The sequence below is a fragment of the Belonocnema kinseyi genome, chromosome 10 (genome assembly GCF_010883055.1).
Source record: "Belonocnema kinseyi isolate 2016_QV_RU_SX_M_011 chromosome 10, B_treatae_v1, whole genome shotgun sequence".
Taxonomy (NCBI): domain Eukaryota; kingdom Metazoa; phylum Arthropoda; class Insecta; order Hymenoptera; family Cynipidae; genus Belonocnema; species Belonocnema kinseyi.
The window spans coordinates 33,397,726-33,410,949 of NC_046666.1; the positions used below are offsets into that span (position 1 = coordinate 33,397,726).

Below are 13,224 nucleotides of genomic sequence, written 5' to 3' on the forward strand. Positions count from 1 at the left end.
CAATTAAAATTCAAAATTAAATTTGAAATAAAAATGTAATAAAATAATATAATTTATAATTTAATAAAATTTTTAATTAAAAATTAAAATTAAAAATACCCTTAAATCTTGAAAAACTTTAGTAATGCCTTCAAATTATTGAAATTTATTAAAAATTCCTTGGGATCTGTTAAAATACCCGAAAATATTTCAAATCCTTAAAAAAAATTTTAAATCCCTTTAAAAATTTTAAACTATAAAAATTCCATTCTAAAAATGCTTAGAAAGCGTTTGAAATTTTGTAAAATCTTTTTAATTTTCTTGAAATTTTTTAGAGTTCTTCAAAATTCCATGGAATTTGTTTAAATACTCTAAACAAATTTTAATTCTTTAAAATCTCTATAAATTATTAAAACTTGTTAAAAATGTCATGAAAGCATTTAAACTACACTAAAATATTTTTCAAAATTAAATTTTTTTAATAAATCCCTTAAACCTTGTAAGGATTTTTAAAATTCCCTAAAATATTTCAAAAGAATTCAAGAAAAGTCAGAAATAGTTATAAGTGTACCTTAATTCAATAGTGGTTTACAAAACAGTTTAATTTTCAACCAAACAGTTGGATTTGCTACAAAAAAAATATTTCAAGGAAAAAAGAAAAATTTTCAACAAAATATTTTAATTTTGAAATAAAAAGTTGAATTTTCCACCAAGAAAGACTTTTCAGTGAAAAAAGAATATTTCTAATCAAATAGTTGCATTTCCTATCTGAAAAGATAAATTTTTAAATAAAGAGATTAATTTTCTAGAAAAAAAGGCACATTTTCAAAAAAAAATATATTAATTTTCAAATGTTCTTAATTAAAATGGTATCTTTTTTTTTTTTTGGTTTGAATTTCAATTTTAAAAGTTTAATTGTAATTAAAATTGAAACTGCACAATTTTCCTCTTTTCCCTATTTTGATAAAATTTCCATTTCTTCTCTTTTCAAGAAATTTCCCCCTTTTCTAGTTACCCAATAAAAAAATTCAACTATTTTTGGCTAAAAGTTGTTTTTTTATTTTGCTTCAAAAATTTGGTAGAAAATTAATCATTTTCGTTCAAATTTAATTTGTTGATTGAAAATTCGTGAAATTTGTTTAAAATTCTTCTTTTTTGGGTAGGGAATTTATCTTCTTGGTTAAAAATTAATGTTTTTTGGGTTGAAAATGCAAGTTATTTTGGTAGAAAGTTTAATTATTTGGTTGAAAATTCAACAACTTTCTAGAAAAATTGCCCATTTGGTTAAAAAATTCCACAGTTTTTTTTTCTTTCTTGATTGAAAAATTTTTCTTGGTTAAAAATTTAACTTTTTTGTTGAAAATTGGTCTTTTTGGTTTGAAAATTCATCTCTTCGTAGAAATGTCATCTTTTTTCGTTAAAAATTCAACTGTTTGGTTGAAAATGAATCTGTTTTTGGTTAAAATTAAAATCTCTGGTTAAAAATTTATATTTTTTGGTAAAAAACTCCACTAGTTTGTTGAAGATTCGTCTTTTGGATCTAACATTATATTTTTAGTTGAAAATTAAACTATTTTGGTGGAAAAATCAAATATTTGGTTAAAATTAAGTTTTTTTTTTGGAAAAAATTCATATTTTCGGGTTAAAATATTCCAGTTTTTTGTAGAAAATACTTATTTTTCGCTTGAAAATTCAACTATTTTATTGATGATACGTCTTTTTGACTTAAAAATTTCACTATTTGGTTGGCTTTAAAATTCAACAATTTAGTAGGTTTTTTTTTTGAAAAATGTTTTTTGGTTGTAAGTTCAATTCTTTCATTAAAAATTCGTCTTTTCTGGTAGATAATTAATCTTTTTGTTTCAAAATTTATCTTTTTAAGTTTAAAATTCAACTATTTGGTTGAGAACTCAACACTTCTGTTGAAAAATCATATTTTTTTTACCAATTCAACTATTTGGTTTTAAAAATGTTTTTTATTTGGTGTAAAATCCGTCTTTTGGTAGAAAAATTATCCTTTGTTTTGAAGATTCACATTTTTGGTTTAAAATTAATATTTTAATTTAAAAATTGGTATTTTTTTTTGTTGTAAAAAATCGATCTTCTTAATTGGGAGTTCAACTATTTGGTGGAAAATTTAATTATTCGGTTAAAAATTCAACTTTTCGTAAAAAACTCGTCTTTTTGGATTCAAAATTCAACTATTAGTTTGAATTTTTTTTGACAGACAAATCTTTTTTTAAATTCGTCTTTTTTAAAGAAAATTAACCTGTTTGGTTCAAAATTCGTCTTTTTGGTATAAAATCAATCTTCTGGTTGAAAATCTAACTTTTTTGTGGAAAATTCAACTATTTGGTTTTGAAAATTTATTTATTTTTGGCGGAAAATCCGTTTTTTGGTTGAAAAATTATCTTTTTGGTTGTAGATTCACTTTTTTGGTTAAAAATTAATATTTTCTATTGAAAAATTGTTTTTTTTTTGGTGGGAAGTTAATCTTTTTGGCTGGAAATTGAACTATTCGGTTGAGAATTTATGTGTTTTTAGGGAAATGCGTTTTTCTAAAAGAAAAATTATCTTTTTGGATGAAGATTCAACTTTTTTGTTGAAAATTAATATTTTCTATTGGAAATTGGTCTGTTTTTGTAAAAAATCAATCTTTTTTGTTGGAAATTCAACTATTTGGTTAAAAATTAATATTTTCGATTGAAAACAGATCTTTTTTGGTAAAAAAATTAATCTTTTTGGTTAGAAATTCAACTATTTGGTTGATAATTTAACTATTTGGTTAAAAATTAAACTGTTCGTAGAAAACTCGTATTTTTGGATTGAGAATTAAACTATTCGGTTGAATTTTTTTCTTTTTTGGCTGAAAAATCTTTCTTTGTTGAAAGTGTATTTAGTTGAAAATTCGTCTTTTTAAAAATAAAGTCAACCTTTTTGGTTTAAAATGCGTCATTTTTGGTATAAAATCAATCTTTCTTTAGGTCGAAAAATTATCTATTTATTAAAAATTCAACCTAATTAAATAATATAATTTTCAAAAAGAAATAGTATTTTGGTAGAAAACTCAACTGTTTTGTGGAAATTTCGTCTTTTTGACTTAAAAATTCCATTATTTGTTTGATTTTTTTTTTTTCATTCTTGACTGAAAATTTTTTTTCTTTGTTGGAAATTCGTCTTTTTGGTTTAATTAAACTACTTGGTTAAAAATAATTGTATTATGTTGAAAGTCCGTTTTTGAGTATAAAATTAATATTTTCTATCAAAAAATTTGTCTTTTTTTTGTTGTAAAAAAATAATCTTTTTGCTTGGAAATTCAACTATTTGGTTGAAAATTTAACTATTAAGTTGCATTTTTTTCTTTTTTTACTGAAAAATGTTTCTTTGTTGAAAATTCGTTTATATTGTTAAAAATTCGTCTTTTTGATAGAAAATTAATCTTTTTGATTCAAAATTAATCTTTTTTGGTATAAAATCAATCTTCTGGTTAGAAATCTAACTTTTTTGTGGAAAATTCGACTTTTTGGTTTTAATATTCATCTTTTTTAGGTCAAAAAATCATCTATTCAATTAAAAATTCAACCTGAATAATTAATTAAATTGTCAAATTCATCTTTTTGGTTTTAGAATTCAAGCACTTTGGTAGAAAATTCAACTGTTTTGTAGAAAGTTCGTCTTTTTGAGTTAAAAATTTCAATATTTGGTTGATTTTTTTCATTCTTTCGTGTTAAAAATTTCATATTTTGTGGTTGAAAATTTAACTGGTTAGTGTAAAATTCGTTTTATTGGCTTTATAATTCAACAATTTAGTAGAATTTTGTTCTTTTTGAGGGAAAAATCTTTTTTTGGTTGTAAGTTCAGTTGATTCATTGAAAATTCGTCTTTTCTGGTAGACCATTATTTTTTTTGTTTGGAAATTTGCCTTTTTAAGTTCAAAAATGTATCTTTTTAAGTTCAAAAATCAATCATTTATTTGAGAACTCAACTCTTGTGTTGAAAACTCATTTTTTTATCAGTTCAACTATTTGGTTTTAAAAATTAAGGTATTTTGTAGAAAATCCGTTTTTTTAAAGAAAAATGCTCTTGTTGGTTGAAGATTTTTCCTTTTTGGTTTAAAATTGATATTTTATATTGAAAATTGGTCATTTTTTTTTAAATCAATCTTTTTATTGGAAATTTAACTATTTGGTTGAGAATTTATGTATTTTTAGGAAAATCCGTTTGTTTTTTTAAAAGAAAAATTATCTTTTTGGTTGAAGATTTGCCTTTTTGGTTTAAAATTGATATTTTATATTGAAAATTGGTATTTTTTTTTACAAAAAATCAATCTTTTTGGTTATAAATTCAACTATTTGGTTGAGAATTTATGTACTTTTCGAAAAATCCATTTTTTTAAAAGAAAAATGATCTTTTTGGTTGAAGATTCAAGTTTTTGGTTAAAAGTTGGTCTTTTTTGGTAGAAAATTAATATTTTTGGTTGGAAATTCAACTATTGATAATTTAACTATTTGGTTAAAAATTGAATTGTTAGTAGAAAACTCATATTTTTGGATTCAGGATTCTACTGTACAGTTGAATTGTTTTCTTTTTTGTCTGAAAATCTTTTGTTTTTGAAAATTCGTCTTTTTTTAAAGAAAATTAATCTTTTTCGTTCAAAATTCATCTTTTTTGATATAAAATCAATCTTCTGGTTGAAAATATTTCTTTTCTTGGAAAATTCGACTTTTTGGTTTTAGTATTTATCTTTTTTATGTCGAAAAATCATCTATTTGATTAAAAATTGAACCTAATTAAATAATTAAATTGTCAACCAAATAGTAGAATTAAAAAAAGAGAGAATATATTCTGCGGACTTTTAATTTATTCGAATTGGTTGAAAATTCGTCTTTTTTTGGTTGAAAATTTATCTTTTTGGTTAAAAAATCATTTGTTGGATTAAAAATTCAAATATTTTGGTAGAAAATTCAACTGTTTTGAAGAAATTTCCTCTTTTTTTTGTATTAAAAAACTCCACTATTTGGTTGATTTTTTTTTATTCTTGACTGAAATTTTTTTTCTTTGTTGAAAATTCGTATTTTTATTTAATTCAACTATTCTGTTGAAAATAATTGTATTATGTTGAAAATCCGTTTCTGGCTAGAAAATTAATATTTTTGTCTGAATATAATTTTTCTAGCAAAAACTATATTTTTGGTTGAAGATTCACCCTTTTTGTTGAAAATTGGTCTTTTTTTTATAAAAAATCAATCTTTTTTATTGGAAATTCTACTATTTCGTTGAGAATTTATGTATTTTTAGGAAAATCCGTTTTTTTAAAGAAAAATTATCTTTTTGGTTGAAAATTAATATTTTCTATTGAAAATTGCTCTTTTTGGTAGAAAATTAATCTTTTTGGTTGGAAATTCTACTATTTGGTTGAGGATTTATGTATTTTTAGGCAAATCTGTTATTTTTAAAGAAAAACTATCTTTTTGGTTAAAGATTCAACTTTTTGGTTGAAAATTTATATTTTCTATTGAAAATTGGCATTTTTTGATAGCAAATTAATCTTTTTGGTTTTAATATTCATCTTTTTTAGGTCAAAAAATGATCTATTTGATAAAAAATTGAATCTAATTAAATAATTAAACTGTGAACCAAATAGAATTTTTAAACAAAACAGTTTTGTTGAAAATTCGTCTTTTTTGGTTGAATTCAACTATTCGGTTAAAAATAATTGTATTATGTTGAAAATCCGTTTTTGGGTAGAAAATTAATATTTTCTATTGAAAATTTGTTTATTTTTGTTGTAAAAATCAATCTTTTTGGTTGGAAATGCAACTATTTGGTTTAAAATCTAACTATTCGGTTGCATTTTTTCTTTTTTCACTGAAAAATGTTTCTATGTTGAAAATTCGTCCTTTTAATAGAAAATTAATTATTTTGATTCAAAATTCGTCAACAAAATTTATCTTTTTGGTTTTAAAATTCAAGTACTTTGGTCGAAAATTCAACTTTTTTTTAGAAAGTTTGTTTTTTTAAGTTAAAAATTCCACAATTTAGTTGGTTTTTTTCATTCTTAACTGAAAAATTTTTTTCTTTGTTGTGAATTCTATTTTTTTTGTAATTCCACTGTTTGGTTGAAAATTTATTTTTTTGTTTTGAAAATTTGATATTTTGTGGTTGAAAATTCAACTGTTTAGTGGAAAATTCATTTTGTTGGCTTTAAAATTCAACAATTTAGTAGAATTTTGTTCTTTTTGAGGGAAAAATCTTTTTTGGTTGCAAGTTCAATTGTTTCATTGAAAATTCGTCTTTTCTGGTAGACAATTAATCTTTTTGTTTAAAAATTTATCTTTGTAAGTTGAAAATTGATGTATTTTTAGGAAAATCCGTTTTTTAAAAAGAAAAATGATCTTTTTGGTAGAAAATTAATATTTTCTATTGAAAATTGATCTTTTTTGGTAGAAAATTAATCTTTTTGGTTAGAAATTCAACTATTTGGTTGATAATTTAACTATTTGGTTAAAAATTCAAGTGTCAGTAGAAAACTCGTATTTTTGGATTCAGAATTCAACTATTCGGCTCAGTGTTTTCCTTTTTAACTAAAAAATCTTTTTTTGTTGAAAATTCGTCTTTTTTTAAAGAAAATTAATCTTTTTGGTTCAAAATTTGTCTTTTTTGGTATAAAATCATTCTTTTTTTTTTTAAATTCGCCTTTTTGCCTATAAAATGCATCTTTTTTATGTCGAAAAATCATCTATTTGATTAAAAAATCAACCTAATTAAATAATTAAATTGTCAACCAAATAGTAAAATTTTTAAACAAAAGAAAACATATTCTGCGGACATTTAATTTATTAAAATTTGAGTCATTTGTTGAAAATTCGTCTTTTTTTTTGGTTAAAATTTATCTCTTTGGTGAAGAATAATTATATTATATTGAAAATCCGTTTTTGGGTAGAAAATTAATATTTTTGTCTGAATATAATTTGTCTACCAAAAAACTATATTTTTGGTTGAAGATTCACCTTTTTTGTTAAAAATTAATATTTTCTATTAAAAATTTGTCTTTTTTTGGTGATGTAAAAAATCAATCTTTTTGGTTGGAAATTCAACTATTGGGTTGAAAATTTAACTATTCAGTTGCATTTCTTTCTTTTTTTACTGAAAATTTTTTCTTTTTTGAAAATTCGTCTTTTTTGGTATAAAATCATTCTTTTGGTTGAAAATCTAACTTTTTTTATTGAAAATTCGCCTTTTTGCTTATAAAAGGCATCTTTTTTGAGTCGAAAAATCATCTATTTGATTAAAAATTCAACTTTATTAAATAATTAAATTTTCAACTAAATAGTCGAATTTTTAGACAAAAGACATTATATTTTGCGGACTTTTAATTTATTCGAATTTGAGTAATTTGTTAAAAATTCATCTTTTTGTGTAGAAAATCAATCTATTTGATTAAAGATTCAACTGTTTTGTAGAAAATTCGTCCTTTGGCTAAAAAATTCAACAATTTCATGAAATTTTTTTCTTTTTTGACTAAAAAATCTTTTTCTTTCTAGAAAATCATCTTTTCGAGTTTAAAAATAATAATTTTCCTATCAAATTCGTCTTTAGTTGGAAAATTCGTCTTTTTTGTTGAAAATGAATTTCATCTGGTAGAAAATTAATCTTCTTTGAATAAATGTGCAATATTTTCGAGAAAATTCCCCCTGTTTTGCCCCATTTTAGCGAATTTTGGGCTCTGAAATCTGTTTTTAGACCCTAAAAATATTCGATTTTTCAGACTTTTGACGACAGGAACCATAGAAGAGAAAATTTACCAAAGACAAATAAGCAAAACTAGTCTCAGTGAAGCAGTTTTCGATGCAAATCACTTTGCATCCCTAAAACTGTCAACCAGTGAATTAAAGGTGAGTAAAAATTTGCAAAAATGAGGAATTCAACTTTATAAGAATTCGAAAATCTTTTCCAAAATTGTCAATTATTTCCCCCTATCTTTTTGTCTTTACTTTTCTAGGATCTGTTCACTTTAACGAACGATACGTTTTCTTTGACTCATGATTTGATGCAGTGTAAATGTGCTGATGACATTCAGGAAATTGAGGGAAACGAAGATAAGGAGAACGAAGCCGATCTCAATGAATCTCGAGATTGTCAGTTAGATTTGCAAAAGAGTCCTGAACAAATAAACATTACAATTAATCAACTTCTTCGATGGAAACATTTTAAATTTCCAGTTTCTGAGGAACTTCTTAAGGTAAAAGTTTAAAGAATTTACATTTTTTTCGGAATCGCGGCACTGTTTGACACTTTTTTTCGGCAATTTAATTATTTTGAGAATTAATTGAGAGGGCGGCGACTTGGTCGGGGAATTTAATTTTTTTAATTTAATAATAAATGATTTCAGTCAAACTGAAGTTTTTCTTATTTCAATAATTTTAGTAAATTTAGATAAGTGATTTCTATTTTATCTATAGTCGCAGAAATATATTACGGATTTATTTACTAAAAATTGAAAATGTATCTTTTTTTTTTTAATGAAAATTCAACTATTTGGTTGAAAATTGATGTACTTTGTAGAAAATTGGACTTTTTTTTGTAAAAAATTAATCTTAATCGTTGAAAATTCATCAGTTTCTGCTGGAATAATTTCGTTTTTAGTTAAAAAAAATTAATTTCCAAGAAAGTAGTTACATTTTCAACTGGAGGCGAATTTTCAATGAAAATCATGAATCTTAAACCAAAAAATTTATAATTTTTAACAGAAGATTTTAACTTTCAACGAAATAGTTCAAGTTTCAATTTAAAAAGACAAATTTTCATCTAAATTTTTGAAAATTAAATTAGAAAAGATCAATTTCCAATCCAAACTGGAACAGTTACATTTTCAGTAGAAAAAATTAATTTTCAACCAAACTGATGAATTTTCAACCATTAAGATTATTTTTTTTACAAAAAAGACCAATTTTCCAGAAAGTACATAAATTTTCAACGAATAGTTTAATCTTAAAATAAAAAAATATCAATTTTCAACAAAATAAATGAATTTTAATTTTCAAAAAACATCTTCAACGAAAACTAGAATAGTTCATTTTTCTACTGAAATAGTTGAATTTTTATTTTAAAAAATTAATTTCAAACAAAGTAGTTACATTTTTAAATAAAGACGAATTTTCAATTAAATTCATGAATCTTAAACTAAAAAATTATAATTTTTAACAAAATATTTTAACTTTTTACTAAATAATTTTTTATGATTTTTTACTAAAAGAAAATCTATTTTAAAAAAAGGTGAATTTTTAACGAAATAGTTGAATTTTCAATTAAAAAAGACAAATTTTCACAACAATGGTTGCAAACTGAACTAGAAAAGATCAATTTACAAACAAAAATAGAACGGTTAAATTTCCAGTTAAAAAAATTAATTTTCAACCATTAAAATTAAGTTAAAAAAAGGAAAATTGATTTTTTTCGTTGAAAATTGATATTTTTTATTTAAAAATTTAACTATTCGTTGAAAATTTATGTAATTTATGGAAAATTTGCCTTTTTCGTAAAAAAATAATCTTAATAATTGAAAATTAATTTTTTTATTTAGAAATTTAACTAACTGTTCTATTTCTGATTGGAAATTGATCTTTTTTAGTTCAAGTTTCAAAGATTTAGGTGAAAATTTGTGCGTCTTTTTAATTTAAAATTTAACTTTTTCGTTGAAAATTCTCGTATTTTGTTTTAAAAAATTTTTGTTTAGAAAATTAAACATATTTTTTTTGAAAGTTAATCTTCTTGATTCCAAATTATTCTTTTCGGTTAAAAAATTAAGTATTTTAGTTGAATATTTACCAATTTATTTGAAAAACTATTTTTTACGTTGAAAATAAAATTGTTTATTTGAAAGTTGAAATCTTTTGTTAAATATTATTATTCTTTCGGTTCAAGATTTACCATTTTATTTGAAAATTCGTCTTTATTTAAAAATTTAACTACTTTGTTTTAAATTAATTTTTTTAAACTAAAAATTCAACTATTCCAGTAGAAAAATTAACTTTTCTATCATTTGTTTCTTGAAAGTTAATCTTTTTGTTTCAAAATTCTTCTTTTCAGTTAAAAATTGAAGTATTTCAGTTAAATATTTGTAATTTGAATTGGAAATTAATTTTTTACGTTGGAAATAAAATTATTTGTTTGAAAGTTAAACTTTTTTGTTAAAAATGATTTGTTTTTTTGTTTCAAGATTCATGTTATTTCATTAATTTTTTTGACTAAAAATTTGACTTCGAGTAGAAAATGAACCTATTCTGTTGAAAATCCATTTTTTGTTATTGAGAATTTGATTCTATTTTAGGTTGAAAATTTATCTTTAGTGGAAGAAAATTTAACTCTTTGGTTGAACGTTCATATTTTTTATTTAAAAATTAAATTATTCGTTGGAAATTTATTTATTTTGTAAAAAATTGATCTTTTTTTTTAAATCAATCTTAAAGATTGAAAATTCATCAGTTTGATTGAAAATTAATTTTTTCAACTGGAAATTTAGCTGTTCTATTTCTGATTGGAAATTAATCTTTTCTAGTTCATTTTTCAAAAATTTAGGTGTATTCCAGTTAAATATTTATAATTTTAGTTGAAAATTCCTTTTTTATGTTGGAAATAAAATTATTTGGTTCAAAGTTAAACTTTTTTGTTAAAAATAATTTTTTTCTAAAGATTTATGATATTTCGTTAATTTTTAAACTAAAAATTTGACTTCTAGTAGAAAATAAAACTATTTTGCTGAAAATCCATTTTTGTTATTGAGAATTAGATTTTAAACAGAAAATTTAATTTGTCTATTTTTGGTTGAAAATTCATCTTTAGTAGAAGAAAATTCAACTGTTTTGTTGAAAGTTGATATTTTTTATTTAAAAATTAAACTATTCGTTGGAAATTTATGTATTCTGTGGAAAATTGGTATTCTTTGAAAAAAAATCAATGTTAAAGATTGAAAATTCATCAGTTTGATTAAAAATAAATTTTTTTAATTGGAAATTGATTTTTTTTTAGTTCAATTTTCAACAATATAGGTGAAAATTGGTCTTTTTTAATTAAAAAGTCAATTATTTCTTGAAAACTCACATGTTTTGTACAAAAAATTGCAGAAAATTACTTTTTTTTTAACTTAGTCCTCTTCTTTAAAAAACTCTTCTTATTGTTTAAAAATGCAAGTATTCCAGTTAAATAATGATGTTTTTAGTCGAAAATTAATCTTTTATGCCGAAAAAAATTATTTACTTGAAAGTTAAACTCTTTTCTTAAAAATTATTCTTTTTTTCTTTGTTTGAAGATTCATCATTTTATTTCATTAATTTTTTTATTTAAAAATTAACTTTTCCAGTAGAAAATGTAACTATTTTTCAAAAAATCTATTTTTTGTTACAGAAAATTGGATTTTTAACAGAAAATTCAACTATTATATTTTTGGTTAAAAATGTATCTTTTTCAGATGAAAATTTAACTCTTTGTTTGAAAATTCGTATTTTTTATTTAAAAATTAAACTGTTCGTTGGAAATGTATGCACTTTGTTGAAAAATCTTACTTTATGTAGAATAAAATAATTTTTTCTCTTTAAAAATTCATTTTTTTTACATTTTAAATTCAACAATTCCAGTTGAAGATTCATCATTTTTGTTGAAAATTCATAAGTTTGATTGAAAATTAATTTCTTCAACTGAAAATTTATCTATTTCAGTTTTAGTTGAAAATTGATCTTTTCTAGTTCAAAATTCAACAATTTGGATGGAAATTTGCCCTTTTTTTAAATAAAAAATTTAATAATTTCGTTGAGAATTGACGTAACTTGTTAAAAAATCTTTTTTTTTCATAGAAAATGATTTTTTTCTTTGAAAGGTAATCGTCTTCTTTAAAAACTCTTCTTATTATTTAAAAATTCAAGTATTTCAGTTAAATTTTTATAATTTTAGTGGGAAATTCATTTTTTAGGTTGGAAATCAAATTATTTCATTGAAATTTAAACTCTTTTGTTACAAAATATTTTTTTTTTTTGGTTGAAGGTTCATCGTTTTAATTAAAAATTCATTTATTTGGTTGAAAATACGCTGTTTTCTTTGAAAATTTGTTTTTTCTGTGTCTGATTTTGTTCCAGTTAAATACTCCATAATTTTATTTAAAAATTCAGCTCCTTGTTTAAACATTAATTTTTCGAGAAAAAATTTAATTACTCAATTTTTAATTGAAAAATTACCTTTCTTGTTGAAAATTCTTTTTTATTTATTTATTTTTTATTTTAAATGCAACTATTCCAGTTCAATATTTATAATTTTATTTGAAAATTCATCACTTTGTTTGAAAAAATAACTATTTTTTTGAAGGTAGTGTTTTTTGTTGTAGATAATTTTTCAACTGAAAATTTAACTTATTCCAATTGAAAGTTCAATAGTTTTGTTTAAAAATTATTCTTGTTAAACATTAATTTGTTAACTAGAAATTTAATTTTTAGTTCAAAATTAATCTCTTCTAGTTCAAAATTCAACAATTCGGATGGAAATTTGTCTTTTTTAATAAAAAAATCTACATTTTTTGCAGAAAATTATTTTTTTCGTTGAAAATTAATCGTCTTCTTTAAAAACTCTACTTATTGTTTAAAAATTGAAGTATTTCAGTCAAATATTCATAATTTTAGTGGAAAATTAAATTTTTATGACGGAAATAAAATTATTTGATTGAAATTTAAACTCTTGTTACAAAAATATTTTTTTTTTTTGGTTGAAGGTTCATAGTTTTAATTCAAAATTCATTTTTTTAAAGTAAACTGTTTGATTGAAAACTTGTTTTTTCTTTGGACGTTTTTATTTCAGTTAAATATTCTATAATTTTAGTTAAAACTTCATCTCTTTAGTTAAACATTAATTTTTCGACAAAAAATGTAATTATTCAATTTTTGATTGCAAATTGATCTTTTTTAGTTGAAAATTCATTTTTAAAAATTTTTAAATGAAACTATTCCAGTTAAATATTTTTAATTTTATTTTAAAATTTATCACTTTGTTTGAAAATTAAATTATTTGTTTGAAAGTTATTTTTTTTTAATAATTTGTTTAACTGAAAATTTAACTGCTTCTAATTGAAAATTCCATAGTAGTTTTTGAAAATTAATCTTTTTTTAAACATTAATTTTTTAATTAAAAATTTAATTTTGAGTTCAAAATTGATTTTTTTTAGTAAAAAATAATTTTTTGTTTGAATATTCAACTATTTCAGTT

General features: G+C 21.5%; 1 protein-coding gene across 1 annotated transcript in view; it reads left to right on the forward strand.

The window, feature by feature from the left end:
* The window catches only part of LOC117181071 (DNA repair and recombination protein RAD54B-like), an 89,682-nt gene that overhangs the window by 75,731 nt on the left and 727 nt on the right, over positions 1-13,224 (forward strand). The window contains exons 9-11 of the mRNA XM_033373639.1: positions 2,524-2,531; positions 7,748-7,874; positions 7,982-8,221. Of these exons, the coding sequence (XP_033229530.1) occupies positions 2,524-2,531; positions 7,748-7,874; positions 7,982-8,221 (375 nt within the window). The remainder of the gene's footprint in view (positions 1-2,523; positions 2,532-7,747; positions 7,875-7,981; positions 8,222-13,224) is intronic.